General features: G+C 49.4%; 2 protein-coding genes across 7 annotated transcripts in view; one reads left to right on the plus strand and one right to left on the minus strand.

Moving 5' to 3' along the window:
• Nucleotides 1–1,424: 1,424 nt before the first annotated feature.
• Nucleotides 1,425–5,857, plus strand: LOC142902306 (cilia- and flagella-associated protein 157-like). The gene is made up of 9 exons (XM_076047261.1): nt 1,425–1,727; nt 2,069–2,340; nt 2,508–2,661; nt 2,739–3,006; nt 3,545–3,666; nt 4,004–4,154; nt 4,489–4,646; nt 4,835–4,978; nt 5,288–5,857. Exons 1-9 carry the CDS (start codon nt 1,597–1,599, stop codon nt 5,367–5,369), a joined length of 1,482 nt encoding a protein of 493 aa, XP_075903376.1. The 5' UTR covers nt 1,425–1,596; the 3' UTR covers nt 5,370–5,857.
• Nucleotides 5,858–6,386: 529 nt separating this feature from the next.
• The window catches only part of kank1a (KN motif and ankyrin repeat domains 1a), a 39,494-nt gene continuing 18,206 nt past the window's right edge, over nt 6,387–27,674 (minus strand). For 4 of the 6 annotated variants that reach the window (XM_076047254.1, XM_076047255.1, XM_076047257.1 and 1 more), the window contains exons 2-12: nt 27,556–27,674; nt 16,048–18,687; nt 13,692–13,862; nt 12,204–12,345; nt 11,738–11,968; nt 11,358–11,445; nt 10,759–10,978; nt 9,290–9,432; nt 8,325–8,525; nt 7,519–7,617; nt 6,387–7,372 (exon numbers count right to left, since the gene is read on the minus strand). In XM_076047254.1, coding sequence (XP_075903369.1) covers nt 7,310–7,372; nt 7,519–7,617; nt 8,325–8,525; nt 9,290–9,432; nt 10,759–10,978; nt 11,358–11,445; nt 11,738–11,968; nt 12,204–12,345; nt 13,692–13,862; nt 16,048–18,687; nt 27,556–27,592 — 4,035 coding nt within the window. In that variant the 5' untranslated portion in view covers nt 27,593–27,674 and the 3' untranslated portion in view covers nt 6,387–7,309. The remainder of the gene's footprint in view (nt 7,373–7,518; nt 7,618–8,324; nt 8,526–9,289; nt 9,433–10,758; nt 10,979–11,357; nt 11,446–11,737; nt 11,969–12,203; nt 12,346–13,691; nt 13,863–16,047; nt 18,688–27,555) is intronic. The other 2 variants (XM_076047258.1, XM_076047259.1) reach the window with 2 other exon arrangements.

Below are 27,674 nucleotides of genomic sequence, written 5' to 3' on the forward strand. Positions count from 1 at the left end.
GCCTTTTTTATATTTGCTCTGTAATATTTCCTCCTTTTTTATATATATAAAATCTGCTTCCACACATACTGTGTTTGCTGATATCATGGTTGATCTACTACGTGGCTCTTACCTGATCAGGTGTTGGCTTGACTGAGTTTAAACTCAATTAACCTTCTCCTATGGAGTCACACTCCACATACTCAATCCATCAGCCAGGTGGGTTTAGGGGCAGGGAGTGAAGTCAGAGCAAACACACAGACCCATTATTATCCTGCAACCCGAAGGCCAATGAAAAGTTACCAATTAAAAATCAGGTGTGTACACAGCTCTGAATCCTGCTCACTATGAATTAATGACACACTTCACTGGCGCTGTACAGCAGGGTTAGGGTTAGCCGTTACAACGGCTGAGTTTAACTGCCTCTGTGGCTCACAGATATACAATAATTATGTATCTCAATGAATTACTGCAGTCACTTGACCTTCTTGTTTATTAGTGTTTGAGGCCACATAGTAACATGCAAATAAAAGGAAATGGCTCTTTGAGAAGCTGCCATTCACAGGCTCTTAGCAGAGATATGAAATAAAATTAAAACGAAAGAAAGACACAGGATATTTAGTAACATCTTGCGAGCAGGCTGTTCCTTCGGATAAGAGATTGTGATTTTGGATGTTGCCAATCAGATGGACAGAGTGAACCTGGAGGTCCGAACACATCGGTCAGCAGCAGTCAGCAGTCAGGTGCTGCTGGTGGTGGTATCACACTTATGGCCCATTGCAACATACAGTATGCTACATGTGTGTGTTGATTCCCCCCACCACCACCAAAAATGCATGCTGTGCAAACGCAGTGTGCTGTTCTCTGTAGTGAAAAAGTGCTGCTCCTATTGGCCGGACCCGGACCAGGAAGTCAACTGTTCGAGTGCGCTTGAAGGCAACATTGCCTGGCAACGCCTAAAGTTTGTCCTCGCGCTTTGTCTCGAGCTCGCTGGGATTCAGAGCGCGCGCCTATTCCTTTCGTTGTGGTAAATGTGTTAAAGGACGCTTCATTAATCGCGCTTCGGCCAAAACGAGCACGCACTTCACCCAGACAGCAAACCTTGTAGACCACGGGAACAAACAAGTCGATCTATCTATCTATCTATCTATCTATCTATCTATCTATCTATCTATCTATCTATCTATCTGTCTATATATATATCTAAATGCTGAGTCTGTTTTGAGAAAGTTTCTACTTGTTAAGGTTACAATCGTATGTTTGTTTGTTTTTTTGTTTTTTTGTTTTTTTTTTTAAACAATCGTCTTTTATTCTGAAATCGATCTATCCAGTTTGAGCACAAAATATTGAACACATTTATTGGAATAAACGGTACTTTAATCCCTCATCAAAGTCCAGCGGGACGAAATTTATTTTGCTGAGGCCATTCCTGTTTGCCAGCTTGCTCTGGTCGAGTCCAAATATTTTACCACAACCTAACTAATACGCGCGCAGCCAAAACCCATAGTTGTCTTTGTTTCACCCAGGAGACGAGACGTTGATCCTGCTTCACCTTGTTGCGACTGAAGCAGCGTCACCAATTCATTAAAAAAAAAGCTCCTGTAAGGCACCGGCACCATGCCCAAAAAGGAGAAAAAAGGCGGCGAGAAGAAGAAGAAGGATGGAGGGGATTCGGACAAAGCCGCCTTGGAGAAAGAGAAGAATTTGTATCTGACGCAAATCCAGTTCCTGACTGAGCAGTCGGAGAGGTGAGCGGGGCAAAAACAAGGTCCAGGTTTTTCATTAACTCATTGTCTGGGTATTATGTCACGCTATTGTGTGCCAGAGATATGTGTGTCGTTTAATGTACATGTACATAATCAAATGTGTCGTTTCTAATCAATTTCATGTCGACGGTGATACATTTTGTAAATGTTCACAAATTACAAACATCCGTATTATATAAGATATATTATTGGTATCATATATCACAGTGTGTTTCAGATTGAGGGTCTGTCACCTTCCAGAAGACATTGCTACTACTGAGCAAACACTAATCTACATTCTGCGGGCTGTTGACTTAAATACTGTGACATCAATATTCTCACAGGTTTAAGTCAAAATGTGAGGACCTCCAGAAGCAGCAGAAGGACCTGACCACCAAGTTTGAGGCCTTTGAGGAGGACAAGAAGGACATAGTTGCATTCCTGAAACACTCGCTGCTGCAGCGGGAGGATGAAGTGGAAGTGCTGAAGGAGCAGCTGCAGAGCCTGGTGGAGGCCACAGACAAGGAGAGGGAGTCCATGCAGCTTCAGATTCTGGAGATGACCAAGGACCTGCGAGAACGGGCCGAGAAGCTCACGGCGGAGAACGAGGCACTCGGTGAGAAACTGGCAACGGCGAGATCGCTGACCAACTGACAGATCAGAGAAGAATTTGAGTGATTGATTATTAATTTGAGATGCAAATTCAAAGTGGGGCTGCTGAGGGAGGGTAGTTCTGATCTGAGAACCTTTGCGGTGACCCAGCGTTCTCCTCTCCACTCTAAGCCGAGAGGCTTGCTGATCTGGAGGATTTCCAGAAAAACAAGGATCAGGTGATGACCAAGATGGAGTCTCTGGAGAAGCAGCTGGCCAGCCAGAAGGAGGAGCACAAGGCCACCATCCACAGCGTGGAGATTAAGGCATTGATGGAGAGGAAGAGGTGGCCAAGAGACGCCATGTTCACGGTCCCGACTGCTGGGTGGCGCTGTTGCCAGTAACACTCTTCCCTGTCCACAGGCTGGAGAAGGAGATGGAGAGCCTGGAGGTGGCCATGGCCGTGGAGGTGCAGCAGCTGGTCAACCAGAAGCTGCCCGAGACCACCAGGCTGACCATGGAGGAGAACATGCAGATGAAGACCCGCTTCAACCAGCTCTCGCAGGAGGTGGTGGTGCTGATGAGCGAGAACTCGGCGCTGCGGGCCAACAAGACTCAGCTCAGCGTCAACGTCAGCACCCTGGAGAAGATGGTGTCAGAGGTGTCCCGCCAGAACGCCTTGCGCAAGAAGGTGGGTGGAGAAATGCTGTCTAGCTGAACGTCCCACCTCAGCTTCATCCAGATTCACGACTTCACCCACAATCTTGACCTTTAGAATTCGCTTTCCCATCTGCTTCTGTGAAGTTGTGACAAAAAGCAGGAAGTCAATTCTGTAAAAACTGTGGAACAAGATGGGATCAGACAGGAAGTTCCTGCAGTTCTTGCTACTGCTGAAGAGATGAACACAGAGGTTCTCAACTGGTGGAATCTCAGGACTCACATTGTTTTCCATTCTGCAAAATAAATGCCCAATATTTAAGATATTTTCTCTTTAAATATCTTACAATGAGTGGCGACCCACCAGTTGAGAAATGCTGGATTAACATATAGAATGCTGAGGGATTTTCTGAGTGAGAAGATGTTTGTGCTGAGCTCCACTTTGGACCTAACGGGCAGCTCTGATTTGGGAGGAACCTCATATATCCTCTTCCAGGAAAATGATGAAATGTGAAATGAATCCATCACATTGTTGAGGAGGTCATCAACCGTTCTCTCCTCCCCTCATCCAGGGGATAGAGCAGCTCACCAAGAAGAACCAGAGGCTGCAGACGGATCTGGAGACCTGTCAGCAGGAACTGGACGAGCTTCGGACCGAGCGCAAGAGAGTGATGGCGGAGCTGGAGGCTCTCAGGTCAGCGGCGACTCCTCAGTGGTCACATGTGGTTCTGAACGACACAGTGAATATAGTGATTTGCATAGTGTAGATTTTTTCCCCCCATAATAAGTCTGTATGTGCGTGTTTTTAATCCTAACACACAACTCGCCCTGCCTCAGTCACACTGAACTTTCTCATCTGAAGCTGGCTGATTCCTTAGAGGAACAGCAGGGGGCTGCAGTGCTCCACTCAAATGCCACATCGTCACAGAAGAAGAGCCAAAAAGAGACTTTTCTGTCACTTAATGAAAATTCCTTGGATTTGTGTGTGTGTGTGTGTGTGTGTGTGTGTGTGTGTGTGTGTGTGTCTCCAGGATGGGCTGGGCGACCCTCTCCGAGCAGTACGCCGCCAACGCGGCCCAGCTGAACCGTGTGGAGGCGGAGCTCCGTGAGGAGAGAAGGAAGCGGTGCGGCCTGGAGAGCATCACGCAGGAAGCCGTCCACACGCTGAGGAAAGCCATGAAGGTACAACACACACACACATTCAGAGTGTAAAATGTCCCAGGAGGGAGGGTATTGGAGCAGCAGCAGATGGATGGAGTGTTTTGGTGAGACACCTCATAGGTGGGAAAACATTTTTTATCATGGGATGATGTAGAAAACATGTTGCTTTAATGTCAATTGAAAATGAACCAAAGCAAAGTTGCAAACAAATCAGTGTCTTTGAAGGCCCCACGGTTTGTTTGGTTTTTTTTATCTCTTTTTTGAAATGACGCTGAAAACACTGGAAACATGGAGGAAATACAGCTACAGTATATATATGAATCATATCATTAACTTTGAACTGGTTTGGATGCAGAAAGTCCCCAGTGACGCCGACCTGGAGGGCAGCTTCCACCTGCAGTGGAAACAGCTGATGCAGCTGCTGCTAGAGGTTCTGGACCAGCCCGTCCATGCTGCTACTGTTGCTGCTGACAGCGGGAGAATCAGTCAAAACTCTGATCCTGCAGCGTCCAGGTGAGTAATACATCTTTGTTAGAACACGCAGAGAAAAATCATGTAAAGACATTTTGAATAATCATATAAAATACATAGATAATGAAGCTATTTTTTGGATGGGGGGTGAGTTGGGTAAAAACTTTTTTTTCAACCTGAGTTTTTTGTTAGGTTCATGTGTTCCATCATTTTTTTTTTTTTCTTTGCAGGCCGGTGCTTCCCAGTCAGGTTCTAAAGTTCCTGCCGGAGGAGATGCAGCGCTGCTGGCCGGCTGACTCGTCTCGGCCCTCCCCAAAACAGAAACACCCCCGCAGGGGAGCCGCCTCCAGCAGCGCCACCCTGCCGCTGCACAGGTCTGTGTGCTTCACCTAGTCTGTCTGCAGGTGGCAGTGTTGTGGATCATCCAGGCTCTGGCAGTATTGAAACATTTCATATATATATATATATATATATATATATATATATATATATATATATATATTTGCGCTTTATTTCAATGCAATCTAACTTTAATCTTATAACTTTATTCAAGAATGAACTGTTCACGGTTTTCTATTTTGTGCCGAGGCTGAATGATGATAACGTCTTCAGTATCTATCAGCTGGATTATTGAAAACACACTGAAAACTCTGCTGTCATACATCTCTCGGTCACTCCCACAGGAAGCCGTTCAACCATCGAGCCGTCGTCAACAGCCACCTGAGCGACACAGCCATCAGATTATTGAACACGGGACACTTCTAGACGGAGAACGGAGACGGCATTTGTTTCAAGAAATCGGTCACATTAGTGGTTTTAGAGATAATTTTGTTGCCAACTTAAAATATACAACATGATGATATACAAAATGAATGTTTAGAAATCAACATATATTTGTAGGATTTGTAGAAGTGAATCAGAAAATCATCAGAACTTTTTAATTCTTACTGAGACATATTGTGTTGTTGTGTACCAATACTGACCTAGTGAGTCAGTATCAGCTGTGTGTGATGAGTGTGTGTGTGTGTGTGTGTGGCTGTGAACCCTGGGAAGAAAAGCCAAGGCCTCTTCTGATGCTGCTACAACAATTGGATGATTCAACGCGTTTTAACAATGTCTGGCATATTTTGTGCTTTTAGCCAGCACATCAAGTTTTAAATAATGTATCATCAATCCAATGTTTCATACATGAGAAAATGTCAAATAGCTGCAGTTCGTACTGTGCAAAATTATTTTGCTTTAAAAAAAAAAAAAGTGCCAAAAATCAGTGGTTTTGAAATCAGCCTTTTGTGATGTCACATGCTGCACATGTTCTCTCAGCCTGATTTTGATTCCACCCTTGTTTAGTTTTTTTTTTTATCCCATTGCAAACCAGAAAACTTTTTTTTTTTTAATGTGAGACTTTTTTTTTTTTTATCAAATGAGTGTTTGAATGAGTATGGTACAGTAAGAGAGGGACTTTTAAAATCTATTTTTATTCAAATGAAAAAAAATATCTATATTTTAGTCACCGTGTGATTTGATTTTTGACACTGTGTTTTTGCAACTCCAGCACCTTCCATCCTCACTTGTATCATATAGTGTTGCAGAGCCAAAAGTCTGAAATATTGTCAGAATAAAACACGGTGGAGAAAAACGGTCTCGTCTTCGAGAGCCTCTTCATTTAACCAAGTAGTGCAGAAAAATCACATCAGCATTTGACCTGAAATAAGCACCACATTAATGCATGCCGTATTTAATGTGATATTTCCTCATACACAAGACCAGCGATGACAAGGAGACTATTGTTTAATTAAAGTTTATTGCTATATGGCAAAGGTTGAGGCACTTCATTTGAGAAATGAGCATCAGTACCTTGATGAATATCATAAGAGAGACCTTTTATGGTATATATGACAGAAAGACAGTGAACGTGAAGACAAACAGGAGAATCTAAATGACCTCTAGTGTATGTACAATGAAATACATATACACGTATTAAAAACTATACTTTGATAAATACGTAACTTCACAGGTTATTAGTAGTAGGAAGGAAATTAAAAAAAAAAATACTGATTTTCTTTTTTTTAAATAGATGCAGAGGATTTATATAAAAGTGAGATTTCTCCAGTCTGGGTGACGACTCTTCAGAGAGCTGTGGAGGTTCGAGGAACCAAACTGTATATACAGGAAATACTTCCTTTTGCACGTCATTCCATCAGACTAGCCCCTAAAATAATCATTGGAATAAAAATAATCATTTTTGGGTGGTTTTGCAAGATCAAAACTAAACTTTAGCATTTTTTTTATTTAAAAAATAAAAGGTCAGATTTAAAAGAAAAGAGAAAACCAAAAATGACAGACAATTGAAAAGGACATTGATGGCTTGTGGCAGCTGATTGTGTCCGTGTTGCTTCACTGATTGTTGGACATCTTGTGGTCAGAACGCTGTGGAACCCGACGCACCAGGTGGGTCCATACATTCATCCTCAAAGGACACTTTGGGCTCATCATGGAAGCAAGCCGGTTCATAAAATACATTTAAATTAAAAACAAAAAAAAAGATAAAATAAACCAAAAAGTAAGTAAAAGCAGAAATCTCATTGGTTGGTTGGTTTTTGCTTGTGATGAAGTCCCACATCCAGCAAGGGGGGGGGTAAGGCATCGTTCAGCGTGAACCAATAGCAGCGCAGGGTTTGTCTGGGGTGGGGTGGGGGAGGGACCTCTCAATCAAACATGCTCCTCCGGGTGGGACTGGGTGACGTCTTCCTGCCCAGTCGCGGCGTCCCCTGCGAGACAAAAAGACTTCAGGTCACGACAACGTGAAGGTGTCATGGAGTTTTTGGGGGGGGCGGGGGGGGGGTGCTTGAAGGAGGAGAGGAGTGATTGAACGGAGGAGGAGGAGGAGGCGGAGCCAGACAGAACCAGAACCCACCGGTGACTGGGCTTTAGAGAAGTTGACGTGTGCGTAGAGCAACACTGCGATGTCCTTGTGTCCCGCTTCCAGAGCGATGGACAGGGCGTTGCTCTCATCCTGGAGGGGGAGGGGTGAGGGGGGTGAGGATGAGGTTTTTGGGGAGGGGAGGGGGGAGGGCAGAGTGAGGGGAGGGTAACAAGAGGAAGCACATTAAACTGTTGCCAAAATTCAATTTTACGGTCTGAAAACGCAGCTGATACAATAAGTCTGAAGGTTCTCAGTCATCCAGGTCATCATAAAGTGGAATAGAATAGAATAGAGTAGAATAGAGAGAATAGAATATACTAGACTAGAATGCCTTTATTAATCCCAGGGGGAAATTTGCATAAAAGTACACATAAAAAATAGTACAAATGAAAAATTGTAGGGTATGAAAGGAAAAGAAACAAGATATTTACATCTTGAACTTGACATTAATTAGAATAGAATAGAATAGAACAGATGGCCTTTATTAATCCCACAGTGGGGAAATTTCCATTTACAGCAACTGTATAGTGCAAAAAAAGATGTGAATTTACCTTAATTAAAAGAAATGAGACAAAAAAATAAATATATAATATATAAATAAAATATTTGTAGGGAATAAAAATAAAATGTGTTTATTTTATTTGAAGTGGAGGGGTTCAGTGAGGGCAACTGGACTGGTTCTGGTGAGGGTTCTGGCGAACCCTTCTTCTTCAAATAAAATCAGTGCTATAATAAAAACACTAACTGCTTCTCAGTTTTCAGCACTAGTGGCAGCAGATTAAAGAGGCGTCACTCACGCTGTCGCTGAGCGTGGCGTCGCAGCCGGGCTGCGCCAGCAGCAGCTTGACGATCTCCACGTGGCCGTGCTCGCTGGCGCACATCAGCGCCGTGGAACCCTCGTCGTCCTGCACGTTGACGTCGGCGCCGTGGCCGAGCAGGGCCTGGACCATGTCCATCCTGCCGTGACTGACAGCCAGCATCAGACCCGTCTGGCCGGCCTGCAGCAGCAAGAAGGCGAGGAAGCTCCATTTATACAGCGCAGTTCAGACAGAAGGCAACTCAATGTGCTTTACACGATTAAAAGTTCAAACAAAAAAAAACAAAAAAAAAGAACACAGTCTTCAAAGTAAGAAGACTGTGTTCTTCAGAGAGAAAAAAATACAAAAAAAAGCAGTAATAAAGGAGAATAGAAATAAAAAGATGATAATAAAACATAAGATGAATAAAAAGCACTCGATCAGAGAAAAGAGGTCTTTAACCTGAATTTAAAATCATTCACACTGACTTCTTTTCTTTTCTTTTCTTCTATTGGCAGCTTCTTCCATTTGTTTGCAGCATCGCAGCTAAACGCTGCTACAACATGCTGGGTTTGAACTCTGGGCTACACTAATCCGGTCTGAAGTCTGCAGATCTCAGAGTCCCACTGGGTGACTTCTAGACCAGCAGCAGAACTTTACAGTCTACTCTACAGCCGAGTGTGAAGGAAGATCAGCAGAGAGACTCTCACTCTCATCCATCCTGAGGACGCCACCTAGAGGTGGCACTTTAAACCCTGAGCGCTGAGCCGAGTTTGTGGTTTTTTTTCACCACTAGGTGTCACTATTGGCCAAATTTTCCCCTCTAGACCAAGGGTGGACCTTTCCTGAATTGTTCAAAACAAAGTTATAAAATACAGATTTTCTATTGTTAAAAACCTACGTCATGTGGTTGACCTGCCCCTGCCTCCTGACCTCCGACCTCTGACCCCTCCCCGCCCACTGACCTGGCTGGCTCTGGCGTTGACGTCCCCCTTGCTGAACAGCTCCTCCACGATGTGCATGTCCTTGGGCGACTCCACCGCTGCCAGTGCCGCCAGCATGATGGGCGTGTAGCCCGCCTTGTTCTGCTGGTTCACGTTGCACACGTCTGCAGCACGCACACACACACACACAGTTTAAAGCCGTTCTCTCTCTCTCTCTCTCTCTCTCTCTCTCTCTCTCTCTCTCTCTCTCTCTCTCTCTCTCTCTCTCTCTCTCTCTCTCTCTCTCTCTCTCTCTCTCTCTCTCTCTCTCTCTCTCTCTCTCTCTCTCTCTCTCTCTCTCTCTCTCTCTCTCTCTCACATGTGCGCTCTTGCTGATGTTAAGCACTACACGCAACATTCTGGTGTAGCATCCACCCAGAGACATCTGCAAAGTTTGTTTTAGGGTCCAGAGCAGAGAGCAGGCTGATGTGGTCTGGACTTTGGGTGGTCTCTATGGAAGCTGCAGCCTGTCAGTCAACTAGCAGGCGGCAACAGACAACGAGTCGTCACTCCTCTGCTTCCAACTTGGCGGCAGGAGATCTAAGACACCAGCGGCTCGATGGCCACCAAGGCGGCTGCTACCGAGGCGACTCCACCCATCCTCCACCACCCTGGTACTGAGCTGAGATGGTGCAATGACAAAGGCCACAAAGGGGGTCAGGGGCAGGGTGAAGGGAGGTGGCTGCGCTGTCTTTGTGTCTTTTGACTCAAAGCACAGAGGAGACAAAAGGCTTTTGGTGCGGCGAGTGGACGGCACCTCATCAGAGTCCATTGAACCCACAGAGGAGTGGAGCTGAGCAGGAGCAGGAAGTGTCTGCAGCTCCAGTGGAGGAGGAGGGTGGAGTCTAACCCTGGAGCTCCAGGTGCTGCTACTGCTCTCCTCAATAAGTCCCACCCTTCCTAACAGGCAGCCAGCAGATGCAAAGAGAAAATAGAAAGGATGCGCTGGCAAGTTGTGACGCGCTTCTCGTGGTTTGCTCCCCCCGGTGGACAATTTGGACAGCGCAGGCTCTGAACAACCAAAATCTGCCTTTGATGCATTGTGGGAGATAATCTCTGGGTGTTGACAGATTCAGGGGGCTCTGACTTGATTTGGAAGCCAACAACAAGGAGGTGAAATCAAACCGATTATCTGCTAACAGGGTGAATATTAAACAATGAGCTCCACACAAGCAAACAAACTGTATTTGTTTTTCTTGCTTCTTGTGAAAGGCATGAGTGGAATATTTCCAGACACGCCAAAGGAGATACGTGTGCATGCTTTGCTGCGTTTTTATGCACTGATTACAATCATTTATTTCACATCAAGTGTGGCCACACGTGGAAGGGAGAAGCCTCATTGCACTGGCAGGACCTGCAGCAGCAGCAGCAGCAGCAGCAGGAGCAGCAGCATCAGGACAATTACTCTACACACTCCTGGGCTATCATCATCCCTTCAGTTCATTCCTCACCTGCATCCAGCAGCTTCTTCACCACCTGGAAGTTGGAGTGCGACACGCTGTAGTGCAGCGCCGTGTTGCCGTTGCCATCGGCCATGTTGACCACGTGGCGCAGCACGGCGGGCGACACGGCGCCAAAGGCCTCCAGGTAGTCGTCCACCATGGCGGCCAGCGCCGCCTTCTGGCTGGACACGCGGAACCACTCGTGCTGCACCGTGTTCAGGCAGGCCCTCTGGTGGTGGGGCGGGGGAGGGGCAGGGAGCGGGTTAGAAGCGGTGGCGGTGAAATGATTAAAGAACGCCAACACTAAACGCAAGAAGAAGATGACTTTGCGGAAGGGGAAATAAAGCGTCAGTTTTGGCAGGAAGCTAAAACTGAGGAGGTTTATAGGAGGCTGTAAACACAGTGCTAAATATGCTCTTTTATTTGGATAATCAAAACTCCCCATAAGACCACCTCACCACTGGAGTCCAGGGGGGGGAAAAATTAACATCTGTAGTACAAGACGGGGGCCCTTTAACTTTACGCAGTGCTGTTTGCAGTTAATAATATTTTGCAGGTCGAGGAGAGAAGAAGAGGAGGAGGGAGAGGAGGAGGAGGAATGTTCTCACCAGGTCTTTACTGCTCACTGCCTTCGAGTCGGACAGATTGGTCTTCAGAACGTTGCACGCAGCCACCATCTTCTCACTTAGTTCATACCTTGAGTGGATTAAAATGCACATTTCAATTGCAGTTCTAGAGTATGGAAACTCTCTCAGGCATTAACGTGATGAGAAGTAGTGAGTGAGTATAAGTGAGTGAGTATAAAAACTGCTAAAATAGAAATATACATATAGAAATGTAAATGTGTATATATATTTTAAATATTGTAAGGCTGCTATTTTAATAGATTGTTGGGAGAAAAGTGCTGTCTCACACCATTATTAATTTAAAAGCAGCTGTTTATTTAGTCATATTGCAGAAAATGTGCTTGTGAATTTCCTGGACTCACTTTTCTCTCAGCTCCTGCTTCTCCGTACTTTCCTCCTCCTGCTGCTTGTCCACGTCCTCGGCTCCCTCCTGCTGGAGCTCCTCCCCAGCGTTCTGCTCCTCCTCCTTCTTGCACTGCTCCTCGTCTCTGCGCTCCTTCTCCTCCTCCTCCTCCTCCTCATCTTCCTCCTCCTCCGAGCCGGAGGAGCTGCTGTCCTCAGAGCTCGAGTCGTCGCTCGAGGTCGTCTCATACCTGTGGCCACAGGGGGGCGACGAAAGCGAGGAGAAAAGGACGCAGAGGGAAGTTAACAGGCCCGTGAACAAGGCAGGTTTCACAGCTACTGACTCATCCTCATGTGAGATCCAAGTAAACAGGAGGAGGACGGAAATGTCTGACAGCCGTCTTTAAAAACAAACGTATAGATCCATATTGATTAATAGTTAACATGTCAGTGGCAGTCCGATCAGGCTGTTATCTTGAGACTCACCCTCCATTCACCCCAACAAACTGAAGGTTCTTCTTGGTGCCGTTGGAGTCGGGTCGGCCGTCTTTCTTCTTCATGATGGATTTCAGGGTGTTCTGGCTGCACGGCTGCCCTGAAGCACAGGAAGACAAACATGTGCAGAGGTCTTAAAGAAAGAGAAAAGAATCACCTGAACTTCCGCCATTGACACCCTTTACTTGGTCCTTCCTGAACAAATACATGTATATATACGGTACATATATTAGCAATCTAAGTGAAAAACCTAAACCCGTTGTAAACATGTTGTAGATCAAAGCTAAGTAGGGAATAAAAAGACAAAAAGCCCGCTGGCAGGCAGAGGTGCTTGTCTTTGCAGGCAGCGGTGCTGATTCCGCATGAACGAGCCGCTGAACCCCGCTGACGTGATCAAGAGCTCCGGCCGAGGGGAAAGCACTCATTAAGTGTCCGGCTCATGTTGCTTTCAAAAGGATTCTCTCCGCAGGAATCTGGACCTTTTCCCAAACCCTGAAGTATGTCAGTCATTTTAACTACAGGCTTTAGAAACCGGAGCCAAGAGAGAACCCACTGCGCACAGCAGCAGCAGCAGCAGCAGCAGCAGCAGCAGCAGCACATCTGCCAGGACCTGCCTGCTCCGTCAGAGTGAGGGGCCCCTTCCACCGCTCCAGGGGCCACGCTGCGTTTCCTCCTGTCATGACTTGCAAGCCAGTCACATGCACGTATTTACATACGCGAGCACGCTCAGTCGCAACAGACCTGCTTCCTGTGTTTGGACTGTGACAGCAGCGAGCTGGGAACGCCGTCGGGGATGTTGTCTTATTTAAGTGGCGGTGACTTGAGTCACGTAGCAAAAAAAAACTGCTGCAATGACTTGTAACGCAAAAGCCCCCCGAAACAACTACCATATATCGTCGTCTCAGCAGATAATGAGCACTCTTGATGCAACAAACTATTTTTCCAACACCAATGCGTGAGAACTATTCTCCATAACGGAAGACAAAAGCACATCATGGACTCTGAAAAACAAAACTTGTCTCTTCTTCTTGCAGAGACCACAGGTGAGGTCCAGGTCAGGAATGGAGAAAGACGCGTGAGGAACGAGGGCGTACAGGTCGGGCCGACCTTCAGCGTGGAAAATACTCCATTTCTCATTCCTCCTCAGCGGCCGCTGCAATTACTGCAGGACCACAAATGGTTTAACCAAAACGGGGCGCCAAAATCCAAACCCAGTGATGCGAGGTTTCATTTTTTTCTCTCCCCCCGTTGCCTTTTATGCAACACAAAACACACTTACGATGACCTTTAATAATAAGGAAAAGGAAAAAGTGACGTAAAAACGCAAAACTCTACAGCAAAAACGCTTTGGAGCTCTTGCAAGAAGGGGAACAAAGCAGGCAAGCAACACATTTAATGAAGTACCAGGACAGTTGTTTGCAGTATTGTGATGATGTTCTCACTTTTGTAGTGCAGGGGTGTGTGTGTGTGTGGCCGTACCGTGCAGCGCTGTGGACATCTGCAGGTCCATGCGACTCTTCTGCTCAGCTGCACTTAGCTGCTGCTGCTGCTGTTGCTGCTGCACGGCCGTGTTGTCAGGTTTTTCTGCAGGACTGCGGACTGAAGATGTCTTCTCCACCTGCGAGCGACTGCAGAGACGCTCGCCGTTTTCTACAGAGGAAGCAGACTGAGGTCAGCATCAGCAGCGCAGACAAACAGTTTTTAAAAAGCATTGGAAGTCACTCGTGAAACACCTGCACACACCACTGATCTAGACAATGGATGAGAGTTTGAAGAAAAGTTCACAGTGTCGACCACTGAACAGTTGTTACAGCACACTTAAACTTTTATTTTGAAAGGAAAATGCACGCGGTATAAAGCAAAAGTTATAGGCTAAAGCAGGTATGGGCAAACTACGGCCTGGGGGCCATATGGGGCCCGTTAAGCTTTTTAATCCGGCCTGCAGAACTTGAAGAAATGATATTAATAGTCAACCAGTCATTAAATAGCTGTATTTCCTCCATGTTTCCAGTCAGAGTCACCAAAACACTCCATTCATCTGCTGCTGCTCCGGCTCCTCTGTCACATTTTACAACCCACAGTGGCCCCACCAGTCAAACACTTTGCCCCCCCCCACCCCCCCGGACTAAAGCTCCACGGCGTTGAATCAAGTCCAAAGACACTGGAGTGGGGCCTCAAACACACTTCCTCCAGGTTAAAACTACGACTCTTTCCAGGCCCCTCTCCAAACAGTGAGACGGACGACCAACTAGCCTCTATTGTCGCCACTTAACCGCTTGTGTAACAGGCTGCGACGACGCCGCTGACCTCAGTTATGTGAAGCGTCCCGCTGGTTTGTGAGTCTACATTCCGAAAGAGGACGGCGACTGCACAGAAACAAGCTCGCACACAACACCAGGCGACCCCCGCCCCGCCAACACGCCCCCACCCACAACTGACCCCCCTCCCCCCCAAACCCCGGCATTCATGTGCCAGTCAGCGTGAATGCACGTTATGTAACTCAGAAGGAGCCATGAATCAGCATCAGTCAGCGGCGAGGTGTGGGCCGAGGGCAGGGCGCTCCCAAAGAAAAAAAACAACAAGTGGCTGATTGGTGCCACGCCATTGGCTCCCTGCGCACAAATGAGCTCATTGTTGGTTCTTGTCCAAAGCTCCCGCTGCATTTTTTTAGGGGTCAGAGATAACTTTGGCCTGTCCCATCCAATCAGGAGTCGCTGTGCGAACCGCTCTGACCACGAGTCCGGCTCCACCGAGGCCGGGTCGTCTGCAGTGCAGCGGCAGCAGCAGCAGCAGCAGCAGCAGCTAATCTGTCGGTGGCTTATTGCGAGATGACTTGACACGTTCTTGGTCATCAAAGAAAAAAAAGGCCTGACCGACTGCTGGTAATAATGTTTTTTTTGTTAGTATAGGAATGACCTGATTAAAATATTTTAATACTGTCAGTTATTAAACTATGTTGTTAAACTGTGTTTACTTCAACTGTGTTGGTTTGTCTTGTGCAAAAGCTTCTTTTCAGAGGATATTATGGAATATTCCATTTCCTTTATTGGGAAAAACAAACTTGCTTCTAATGTCTTTAACTCCACATTACATGCTAAAAAAACAATGACTGCACCATTAATACAAAATATTAATTTCTTTTCACATACTTGACACATAAGAGTGGAATAACAAATCGATATCACCTTTTGAATGTTCAAAAGCAACTTCTCTCTCTTTTCCCTGCCATTTCCCACCAGCCACATTTAGATTCTTTAGGATGGGACAGCATGTGGAGCAAATCACGCTTTTTATACGAGTGGAACATGCAATAGTCACCGCTGTCATTGCACTCGCCCTATTTTGGGAAAATTGAAACGCATTCTCGAATTAAAACAATAGGCCATTCCACCCAGCCTGCAACACTCAAACATCCATCTCAAATACTACTCAAGTAAGACAATTAAAGACTATTAAAGATATTTTTTTTAAATTGCACTATTTTGCTCATCAAAAGGGGGCGCTAATGGTTCGGTAAATGAGGGAAGAAGTGCAGCAGTTTGACATGAACAACAATGCAAAAGAATGAAAAATTAAAAAGAACACAAAGTGTGTTGGAACGTGAAAGCGAAGCTTCCTCTACAGTTATTGTTGCAATGAAATAAATCTATCAGTACATATGATCCATGTCAATACTATGCAACAGCTATTTTGTTTTATGTGCAGGATGTGTTTGCGTGTGAAAGCCCATGAAAATATGGGACATCGCTTCTGACAAGATCACCTGGCCCGACTTCCAGAGGAACTCATCAAACTGACACTGGAGCCGACTGTGTGCGTGGAGCTTCTCTCTCACCTTTGTTGAGGTGCAGCGAGGAGTCGGCCTGCAGCTCGAGGATGTCCTCGGTGCTGCCGTGCTTCATGACGGAGTTGATGGAGGACAGCGTGCTGACCAGCTGGCTGCTGATGGAGCCGAACTGGGACTGCGGCTGCCCGAAGGCCTCGGCCAGCTCGCTGTAGTTCTCCGACAGCAGCATCTGCTGCTCCTGCAGCAGCTTCTGCACCCTCTCGATGTAGTGGTCCAGCCCCGCCGACCCCTCCGACTCTACCGGGCCCGGCGCCGCCCCCTGGTGGCTCTCTTGGTGGGGCTGTGAGGGTCCGCAGGCGATGCTCCTGGTCTTCAAGCCCACCAGGAAGTTCTCCTGCACGGCGGCCCCCCCCACCCCACACTCTCTGCTCCGGGGCGACTCCTCGGCCGCGCTCGTCCCCACGCCCACCGAGCGGGTCTTGGCAGCGGCGGCAGGCGGGTCCTTGACGAGCCCCTCGCCGGCGCCAACTGTCCTGGTCTGGGGGGCAGCGACTGTGTTGGTTTGCTGGTCCCGGGTGGCGGGAGCCTCGGTTCCAGTGGAGACGTCGACCAGGCCGGTGGTCCCGGTGCTGGTGGAGGCATCGACCAGTCCGGTGGTCCTGGTGCTGGTGGAGGCGTCCACCAGACTGGTGGTCCTGGTGTTAGTTGACGCCTCCACCGGGGGGCCGGTGGCCATGGTGTTTGTGGCCTTGCTGGACACCTGCAGCAGCATCTCGGTGCCCGTCTGCCGGCTCACCCGCTCGGGCGCCACCGTGACGCCGGCGTCAACCTGGCAGACGACCTCCGGGTCGGTTCCCCTTGACACCAGAGTCCGGACCGCCGGCGAGCTGTCGCCGCAGCCCACCGAGCGCTGCTCTCTGCTCGCCGGCATCAGGTGCTCCTCCGTGTTGCAGCCGACCTCGCGGACGCTGACCTGCGTACCCTCCTGCTGGTCCTGGACCTCGGGGTGCTGGCGGACCACCCAGCGGTCCATGGGGACCTCCGGCCCGACAGCCACGCTGTGCATGTTTGGCCGACAGGAAACTCCGACCGAGTGGGTCTGCAGGCTGCTGGTGGCGGCGGCAGCGAGGAGGTCCAGCGGGTCGCCCACTGCCTGGCTGCGGGTCTGGACCCGTGCCTCCACGCTGGCGTTGAAGGTTTCGGGCCGAACCGTCACGCCCTTGTCGGCCTTCTTCTTGCCGGAGCCGCCGGCTGCCTGCAGCTGCAGCTTGAGTTTGCCCATCTCCACCTGGTGGGTGGTCTCCTTCAGCGCCACCTCCAGCCGGTAGATCTTGTCCTTCAGCGCCTCGATGGTCTGCTGCTGCAGCTCCAGTTCCCGCTCGGCCTCGCTGGCCGTGCCCAGCATGGCCTCCGTCACGCCCACTGCCGCGTTGCGCGTCTCGCGCCGCTCCGTCGACACGCCCACATCCCGCAGGGGTCGCCGTGGCCGCTGGTCCTGGGCCGGGTCGAGGCCCAGGTGGTTCATGTTCTGGTCGGTGGCCGTGCCGATGGACCTGCGGCGTGGTCGCGGCTCCTCCTGCTGGCGCTGGCTGGTCTCCTCCAGGGCCTGGACCTCGGCCGCCAGCCGCCGGAACTCCTCCAGCCGCTGGGCGCTCTGCTGCTGGGCCTCAGGCTCCTGGATGTGCAGCAGCTCCGCCTCCTTGGGGACGAGGTTCTGGCTGTCCATTTGCTCGGCACTGCCCACGCTGTATGATCGCTTGCGGAAGCTGCCGGCGCCGGCGGACCCCTGGCTCTTGGATTGGGCGGCCAGCTGCCGCTTCTCCTCCTGCAGGACGGCGATCTTCACCTGCAGGATGGGGATGGTCCTCACCTGCTCCTCCAGCTCCTTCAGCCTCCGCAGCGCCACCACCATCTGCTCACGGATCTGCTGCAGGTGCAGCGGGCTGACGTTGGTGACGGGCGTGACAACGCCTGAGCTCAGGGGGCTGTGGCGCATGGAGCCGCCCGCCGATGCCGGGTAGTACGGGTTATAGTCGCCATTGGACAGGCTGAACGGCACCGGTGGGTAGGGGTGCGGTGGGCCGTGGCCCCCCCCAGAGGAGGAGGACAACTGGCTCGGCCCAACGGAGCCCGAGTAGGACGAGAGCGAGCTGCCGGAGCCCAGGCGGCGGCGGGGCGGAGCGTCGCCCGGCAGCTGCACCTGCAGCAGCCGCTCCTGCTCCAGCCGCAACCGCGTCTCCATGAGGGTCCGCTCCACCTGTGGGTTGTGGCGGGGGATGAAGCGGGGCGATGGCGGCGGCAGCAGCTGCTGCTGCTGCTGTTGCTGCTGTTGCTGCAGCGGCAGCTCGCAGGCGGCCCGGGCGAGGACGGGCGTCAGTGGCGCGCTGAGCAGCGGCCGCGGCTGGAAGAAGACGGGCGACTGCTTGTCGTCACTGTTGGAGGAGGACAGCGAGTCGGTGGACGTCCATTCAGCTTTGGTGACCCCCCCGCCGCTGCCGCCCCCCCGAGGCAGCGTCAGGGACCGCGGCACTTTGGGCCTCCGCTGGATGCTTAGCCGCTTGATGGTGTTGCCCCGCTCGATGTCGTTGACATACTTGAGGAAGTCCAGGTCCAGCTGGTAGCCGTACGGCGTCTCAACCTGGTAGGGGTCTTTCTCGTCCCCCTCGCTCGGACATCTTTGACCTTTTTCTGAAACAGAGAAACAAAGGAAGGTTTTTGGTTTGACCCTTCATATCCACAAAATGTGGCGCACAGACACTGTTGAGTGGCCGGCCGGCAAAGGAGAGTGCGCAGGAAACGAGAAGAACCCTTGGGTTGTCGGGGGTCTGCAGGAGCCTCTCCCAGCTGTCATAGGCTGAAGGCCGGGTGACACCCTGGACCAGTCACCAGTTCATCGCAGGGCCACATAGAGACAAACAACTATTCACACTCACACACAGACCTCGGGACAATCTAGAGTTCCCACTTCACCTCATATGCATGTTTTTGGAGTGTGGGAGGAAGCTGGAGAACATGGAGAGAACCCAGCAGGTACAGGGAGAACATGGAGAGAACTCAGCAGACAGGGAGAACATGGAGGGAACCCAGCAGACACAGGGACAACATGGAGAGAAACTAGCAGACACAGGGAGAACATGGAGAGAACCCAGCAGACACAGGGAGAACATGGAGAGAACTCAGCAGACACAGGGAGAACATGGAGAGAAACTAGCAGACAGGGAGAACATGGAGTGAACCCAGCAGACACAGGGAGAACATGGAGAGAACTCAGCAGACAGGGAGAACATGGAGAGAACCCAGCAGACACAGGGAGAACATGGAGTGAACTCAGCAGACACAGGGAGAACATGGAGAGAACCCAGCAGACAGGGAGAACATGGAGAGAACTCAGCAGACAGGGAGAACATGGAGAGAACCCAGCAGACACAGGGAGAACATGGAGTGAACTCAGCAGACACAGGGAGAACATGGAGAGAACTCAGCAGACAGGGAGAACATGGAGAGAACCCAGCAGACACAGGGAGAACATGGAGAGAACTCAGCAGACAGGGAGAACATGGAGAGAACTCAGCAGACAGGGAGAACATGGAGAGAACCCAGCAGACACAGGGAGAACATGGAGAGAACCCAGCAGACACAGGGGGAACATGGAGAGAACCCAGCAGACACAGGAAGAACATGGAGAGAACCCAGCAGACACAGGGAGAACATGGAGAGAACTCAGCAGACACAGGGAGAACATGGAGAGAACCCAGCAGACACAGGGGGAACATGGAGAGAACCCAGCAGACACAGGGAGAACATGGAGAGAACCCAGCAGACACAGGGGGAACATGGAGAGAACCCAGCAGACACAGGGAGAACATGGAGTGAACTCAGCAGACACAGGAAGAACATGGAGAGAACCCAGCAGACACAGGGAGAACATGGAGTGAACCCAGCAGACACAGGGGGAACATGGAGAGAACCCAGCAGACACAGGGAGAACATGGAGTGAACCCAGCAGACACAGGGGGAACATGGAGAGAACTCAGCAGACAGGGAGAACATGGAGAGAACCCAGCAGACACAGGGAGAACATGGAGAGAACCCAGCAGACACAGGGAGAACATGGAGAGAACTCAGCAGACAGGGAGAACATGGAGAGAACCCAGCAGACACAGGGAGAACATGGAGAGAACCCAGCAGACACAGGGAGAACATGCAAACTCCACACAGAAAGGTCCCAGGCCTGGGATCATTTTAATGAAAATCATCAGCAATGACTTCACAAGGTTGGATAAAACTGAATTTTAGAACACGCTGTGCTATTTTTTAAACAAGCCTGTGGGGGACGACTCTGGAGGGTGACCTGGTGTTGGTGACCCCTGGTCGACAGCAACTCCTGTTAAAGAGTCTTGCGTGTGTTGTGTGGTAAATTGAGAAGACGGGTTTCCTCGGCCACAGACAATCCACCCTCATTTAGGATGGCGAGCACCGACACGCCTCGGCTTCCTGACACATCTGCTGACAAGCGTGAGTGATAATCATTTTTGAAACTATGTGATGCACGCCACCACTGATGGGAATAAGAAAAACAAAACAAGGAAAAGCAAAGCAGAAAGTGGGAAACGCCCGTCGGGAAATTAAAAACAAACGCAGGTCATCTGGAACGATTTCACCAGCCGAGAGTTTTAGGAATCCAGGTGTCGAAGTGCACAAGTTGCAACAGATAAACACGACGGTTGTTTTAAAAGCGGTGGGAGTCAACAGGGGATCAGGGTCACGGGGAGAGGGAGAGAGGGAGAGAGAGAGAGAGATAAAGGGAGTGAGAGAGAGAGAGAAAAGCAGATGGTCAATATTTCCCAGTCCAAAATCCATCCAGTGTGTCAACAGCTGGGCTTCTACAGGCAAACGTTGAGCCACATTAAATCAACACGCAGTTTGAAACCCCACAGAGCCAGAACCACTTTGTGTCTCCTGAGTGAAAAACTCAGTTTTGTGTGTAACGACTCTCAGGAAGCAGTTCAAAGTGCTGCTCATGCATCTGGAAACCAGAACAGAGTCGGCTAGGTTCTCTTTGGCAGAGCGGCTCAAGATTCCAGCTCCTGTCACACAGCGTCGGGCGGCTAAATACAGCGTCTTGTTCTTGGTATGTCTGGAACTCTGGCCGGCTAAAGCAAACAGTGACTGGGAATAAACAGCCGCGCTCTTCCCTCCCAGTTCACCCCAGTCCGGCTCACTGCTTTCCTTTCCCCCGGTCAGCGGAGAAAAACAAAACAAAAAAAATCTGAAAAAAGCCGAGGAGGGAAGCAGCAGGCTCGGGCTGCTCCTGGTCGTCAGAGCTGCACTCACCTCAGCCAGGCTCAGACAGGCTCCTCTCCTGGCGCTCCTCCTCTTCCTTACTCCCTCTCTTTCTCCCAGCTGGACAGAACACAACTGTAGCCCAGATCAGCCTGCTGCAGATCTGCTGTTCCTTCTCACCCCGACCCCTCTTTCTCAACTCTCTCCTCCCCGCAAAGAGGAGGTGGGGGGAGGGGGGGGGGGGGTAGAGTGGGAAGAGAAGAGGAAGAAAAAAACAAAAAACAAAGTTCCACTATTGGTGTAAACTAAGCACAGCCGGGGCTCTGGCCAGCTATTGGACGGCTGCCTCCTCCAATCCTGCGAGCTTCCCAGGCCGAGTTGGATTCCAGCTCCAGTCGGAGGAAGTGGAGGTGAACAATCGCCGCCTGTTGGCTCGGGCAAATATCCTCGCCGAGGCTCAGGGGTCAAACTTTCCCACGTGGCAGGAAGAGGAGCTGCGAGGAGCTGCAAGGAGCTGCGAGCGGCTCCGGCTCTTCACTCCCCCACCCTCAGACTCAGAGGTTCATGTTTGTTCTCAGGAGGGGGAGACAGACCTGCTGGCCTGTTGTTTTTTTGATGACTTTATCATCTGAGTGAAGTCTCTGACGCAGCACTGGACCACTCCCAGTTCCCCAGTGAGGCAACACCTACCAGCCCTGCTGCGCCTGTCAAAACGTCCCTTCTGATTGGGAAGCTGCGTTTTAGACATCGTGCTCCCACTCTGTTCTATCCAACACTGCCAGATATACAAACTGCCCCGGGAGTTTTGTTATCTTTGAAACATATGAACCTTTTTTCCATTTAATGTTTCATTTATACAATTCTTCCCATGTGTGATTAAACAATCATCTTTAACCCATTTATGTCCACTTCAAAAAGGTAACGCTCTCTCTTCTTGATCATTTCTATCATTATGTATCATTTTAAACTCTCATGTATCTGGAGCCTGTGTTTTATTGTTGTTATAACTGCCTGTTCTGCACCGTGGACCCTATTCAGAGCAGCTGATGTTCGGCATTAGCTGACCTCTTTTTTTTTTTTTCTTCCTCCAGCTGTTCATTGAATTTGAACAGCTGCGAATCCTCCCTCCCTTCAAGTGTTCCTGCTTAGAGAGCAAAATCTCAACTTTCACAATCATGTTTTCTTGCAAGCTAGTGCAAAGAGGGATCGGGCCCGGTGAAAAACAACACAAGAAGAAGAACAGCTATGCTTCAGAAAGGCAGCACTTCCTGCTGCCAGTCTGGGCTCCTGGTTGACCACTCTTCTGCAGAGCGTGGCGCCTCCTGGTTTCAACGGCTCTTCCCTGTTACCGAGTGCTGGCCTACCACCACATCACATCACACACACACACACACACACACACACACACACACACACACACACACACACACACACACACACACACACACACACACACACACACACACACACACACACACACAGAAGTGACAGGCAGCCTGCTGGTACTGCAGAGACCCTGAACAGCTGAGCGATGACCTCACGGAGGCGGGACAAGTGATGGGGTCGCGCTCCAGGGGGCAGCGAGCCAACCGGTGACAGCGGCAGCCGCCAGATATCAGCAGCTGCTGCCTCGTCGATTTGACAGCGATTACGCAAGAGTTTGGCAGCGTGTGGCAACACGGTTTCGTTGTTTTTGATGGTGTCAAAATAAAGGAAAACCGACCAAGTGACGTTGTTTTGTTTCCATTTAAAAAAAACAACCAAAAAAAACACTGAAATCGCCATTATTAAGGCTATAAAATCCACAAATCTCAAAACAGCAACTGGGATCTTTGGAAGGCAGCCACGTTAAAACCAGCTCGGCTGCTCCGGCTCGGGAAGTTAAAATGTTATTGGCCTAATTATGGAAGCTGAGCTCCAGAATGGCGCGTTTCAAAGGGCGGCTGCCAGGGAAATGCGGCTGTTAGAGAAGGTTGTTTGCAGATGACTTCTAACCAGCAGAAACAAGCCGTTTGAGTGAACAAGAGAACAAGAGTCAAAAAAAATATATAGAGTCAGACGACTGATGTCACGCTGGGTGCAGCGTGCTTCCAGTTTGACACGCTCTCACACTCAGGCTTCTCTCTACGTACCAGGTTTGTCCTGCGATCTCTCCAGCTCATACTATTATTAAATCCAAAATTCCACGGCTGCTGACAACCTTCCAGTTATCTCTCAGCCTGTAAACTCTCCGTCTCTGTTTGCTCTTAAAACACAGCACTGAACGCCAACTTTGGCCTTGATGTTAATCGGGGGGGGGGCGGAGAGAGGAATATATATACAAGCAGGGCCAGGGCTTATTTTGAACCGGCCCTGTAAACATTTAAATTTAGAGCCGACAAAAACCTTTCAGCAGTCACAGGCACCTCGGAGACGGCACGAATCTCTGCCGCAGTCGTCTTTATTTGGCGGTCGGTGACATCTTTTCCAACTTGAACCAACAAACAAACAAACAAACAAACACTTGCGGCTCGTCACGAAACAAATCTACAGCCACAGTTGCGATGGTAACGAATTGGTGACGCAAGTGCAGACCTGACGCGGCTCATTGCTTTCAGCGGTGTTTCTGAACGACTTTGCCTGCTGACATGTACAATCACAACCAATATCGAGTCATTAGTCACCGCTCTGCAGGATTGGCTGAGAATATATGAATATATCTACACTGCCAAAACTGTTCTGCACATCAGTTCTTGTCATTTGTCCTTTCATAATCTTTGCTGCTGCAGTGTGCAACTTCCCACGCAGGACTAATAAAGGTTTATTCTATTCTATTCAATTCTATGAGTGGTGGTTGCTTGTTCACCCAGCCCTCTCACCGGGGGGAACCGACGTCATTTATTTCCATGCATGCGTGTGAGGCAGCGGCGCCGAGGCGCTCTGCTGTTTACACACTGTGAGCTTAAGGCTGAGGAGCACAGTGTGGCCCCTCACACTGGGTACGTCACACACACACACACACACACACACACACACACACACACACACACACACACACACACACACACACACACACACACACACACACACACACACACACACACACACTGGTATTTCCTGCACCAGGTTCACCTAATTGCTCCTGGGTGCAGTGGGAGCAGGCCAGTAGTTTGATCAGCACCTCGAGCTGCTGCAGCCTCAAACAGCAGGACAAACTGCGAGTCACGTCCGCTCGCATGGAGCAGCAGCAGGAAACCAAAGCAGAGACAATCGGGCAGGCAGCACCATTCCTGGACCTCCTCCTCCGCAGAGCCCCGGGCCGCCGTCCCACCCGGCAGCCGCCGCCGCCGCTGTGAGACTCGCAGGGCTGCGACCGACTCGGGCTGCCAAATTCAACAACTCTGCCTGCGGACGCGATGATGCAGTCGGGAGGAAATGTTTGGCACGCCACTGCAAACACTCGGCCACCGAGGAAATACTTGGCCCGCCTCGTCAGGTTGTCTTTCTCATACATGGTCAGGCAGAAAAAGGGCAGAAACGCCAAGCAGGCCACAAGTGTGCAGTTTACAGATCCAGACAAAGGCGGAAATAATCAAATCTTCTGTTTGTTTTTTTTAATGTAATTAAGCAAGACAAGCAAAAATAAAATAGAGCTGAGGTTCACAGTTGTGCGGGTGTTTCTGAAACAAACTATAAACTAAATAACTTCAAGGTGTCAAATTGAACAATCCTGATTGAAAACCCCAGTGAGGGGAAAACCGGGTCTTTGTTGCAAACTAATCTGTACTTTGCAGAAAACATGCAATTAAAGACGAGCCGACGACTAAACAACTGTTTGCTCTAACTCGAGCGTACACAACCTCTTAATGCAGTCCACAGTTCACCATTCAGCCCGTCCAAGCAAGAGGCTTTTCTTCAACACTGGCTATTAAAGGATAAGCATCTGCCGAGACACGGCCCATACATTTGTTAGGCTGAACGCTGCAGCGTCGCCACTGTGTGCAGTTACAGCAGCAGCAAATGAAAAACAAACAACCGTCCCATTTAGCTGACAGAATAACGGCTCCATGCCCCACTGGCACTCAGTATTATTATCAACTGGGAGCACTTAGACAAACGCAGGGAGAGAGAGAGAGAGGAGGGGGGGTGCTTTAAGGGAAGAGTGAATAAAGTGCAATGTGGGTGAGTCAACAGGAGTGTAGTGAGCTTCATGGAACAGCCGGATGCCAGTTTGTGTTCCTGGTGTTTTGGTCCTCGCGGTGAGATCGCAATCACGACTATCAGTCTGTGCAAGGAAAAAAAAAAAGCTTTCTCTTCTGGGCACAAACTGTCCTGCATCGCGAGAGGGCGGCAAAAGCACGGTGGAACTTCTGTCGCACCTTCTTTAGTCAACCTGCTGCACCGCGCATCAGAATGTTTTTTTTTTTTTCCTTGATTTGGATGCTGTTGCAGGGCGACGCTTTGTTTATTTGATGCCAAATTTGACCAAAAACACAAAAATACAGTGTCGCTCCAGCCGCTCGCCGACATGCCAAGAATTACTTTTTTGGATATTGGAAATCAAATTCAAAAGATGATTCATTTTATTTGATATTGGACAGGATCATGTGTCCGAGTTCGGTAGCCAGCCCAACTCTGGATGCTCCAAGACGGCCCCAAAGTTTCCTCATTTCTTTTTCTTGGAAAATGTTTAGAGAGGCCTTTTAAAAATCCACTGGCTCCCCTCCTCATCCCCTGAGTTAGCAGACTCTCTCTCCAGTAACAAGTTTAAACAACCTAGACGCCAATAATGTGAGTTGTTTGCTCGCAGTAAAGTGAAGTGTTAAAAAACTGAGTGGTCACTGCAGAGATGAAGGGAAAGTCTTTCATCCTGACTAGTTTCCCTGCAGCAGGAGGATTTTTGCAACGGTGCAGCATTCCTCACATTTCTGCACTCTCCACATAACAGCAAACTGCCTCTTTTTAAAAAAAAAAAAAAAAAACTCCACTGGATTTTTAATCACTTGGGGGAAAAGAAGTGAGTAGTGGGTGTGGGAGGAAGGCAGTTGACATCCAGAGAGACCGCTGGCTGGAAGACACTAAAGACGCCGTCCTGGAAGCATCTGTCCCGCACGCTGCGCATTCCTGGAGGGATTTGGAGGCGGGACGATTCACTCTCCCTCCCGTTAGTCCGGCCGGGAATGTGAGCCATCTGCAGGTGTGTGTGCTCAGAGTGACGCCTCGGCTGACAGCTTTTATTTCACAGTGCGCCGTGGAAATGCCCTGCACGCGTTTCTGCCGCCCGGACGGTCGCGCACAGACGCTGCGGTTTTCAAAAATCAAAATAGGACGAGACGCAAAGTTTTGCCTTCGTGTGCCACGCAAGCATGCAGAGAGTCAAGGCCAAGAGTATGCAAACAAGTATCCATTGTTTGCGTACATTGCATTGTATACATTTAAATCCCACCTCAAGACCCTCCTTTTCAGACGGGCATATACCCGATTGTCAGTGTTTTGCTCTGTTTTGTATTGTTTTATCATGTTGACTTTTATTTAATTGTTTCTTTAACTGTTGTTCGGTGACCTTGAGTGCCTTGAAAGGCGCCTTATAAATTAAATGTCTTATTATTCTTATTATTATTATTATTATTATCATTATTGTTATTCAGCAAGATAGATAGATAAATAGATAGATAGATATCTATGTTGCAAAAAGTGATTTTAAAGTGATAAATCCGTCCCGAAAATCATCAAAAACATTTTCAGCTGACAATCGTCTTCATGAAGAGTCAAACGGAAAAAAGCAGCAAGACGTTGCGAAGCACTTGACGCCGGGTTCTAATTTGATCACACCCCTGCCCTCCTTCAAATTGCGACTAAATAAAGTAACGTCGGCGAAACGAGGAGAGAAAAGCATCTTGAAAAGATCTCCTCTTCTCTCCTAGCAGCAAGGTGGGGGTGATGCGAGAGCTCCGCAGTCAAATATAGCCGCCGACGGCAGTCTGAAACGAGACACCGGCCTCTAAATTTAGCCTCATTGTTTCCTCGTCCAGGCGGATCTATTCTGGAAGCGAGCGGCGCACGCCGCTCACAAGGCAGCTGGCAATCACGTGAAGGTGCAAAGCCAACCTGCACCGTCCTCTGCAAATCAGCTCCGTCATGCAGCCGTAATGTGGACCATGAGCGCACGCGTGTGAGTGTGTGTGCGTGTGTGTGTGTGTGTGTGTGATCCTGATGAGCGAATCAGTGTGACGGAACAGAAACAGCGATGACACACCAACAGCGATGCAATTATTACAGGAGGGTTTGCTTTACCTGGGCCGTTTCCGTTGACGTGCATGATTTGAGCCATGGCTGCAGCTGCGTGCTCTCACACCTCCTGCGCTCATGCAACGTCCATGCATCAAGTCCGGGTTAGCATGCAACCCTGCAAC

This window comes from Nelusetta ayraudi, unplaced genomic scaffold, assembly GCF_046127955.1.
Source record: "Nelusetta ayraudi isolate G7.1 ecotype Tasmania unplaced genomic scaffold, CSIRO-AGI_Nayr_v1 ptg000092l, whole genome shotgun sequence".
Taxonomy (NCBI): Eukaryota; Metazoa; Chordata; class Actinopteri; order Tetraodontiformes; family Monacanthidae; genus Nelusetta; species Nelusetta ayraudi.

Excerpts from the sequence above, each read along its gene's own strand:
- LOC142902306 (XM_076047261.1), top strand. The coding sequence starts at position 1,597 with ATGCCCAAAAAGGAGAAAAAAGGCGGCGAGAAGAAGAAGAAGGATGGA. Across the intron at positions 2,341-2,507 it reads GGCGGAGAACGAGGCACTCG|CCGAGAGGCTTGCTGATCTG; the intron begins GTGAGAAACTGG and ends CTCCACTCTAAG. Across the intron at positions 3,007-3,544 it reads AGAACGCCTTGCGCAAGAAG|GGGATAGAGCAGCTCACCAA; the intron begins GTGGGTGGAGAA and ends CCCCTCATCCAG.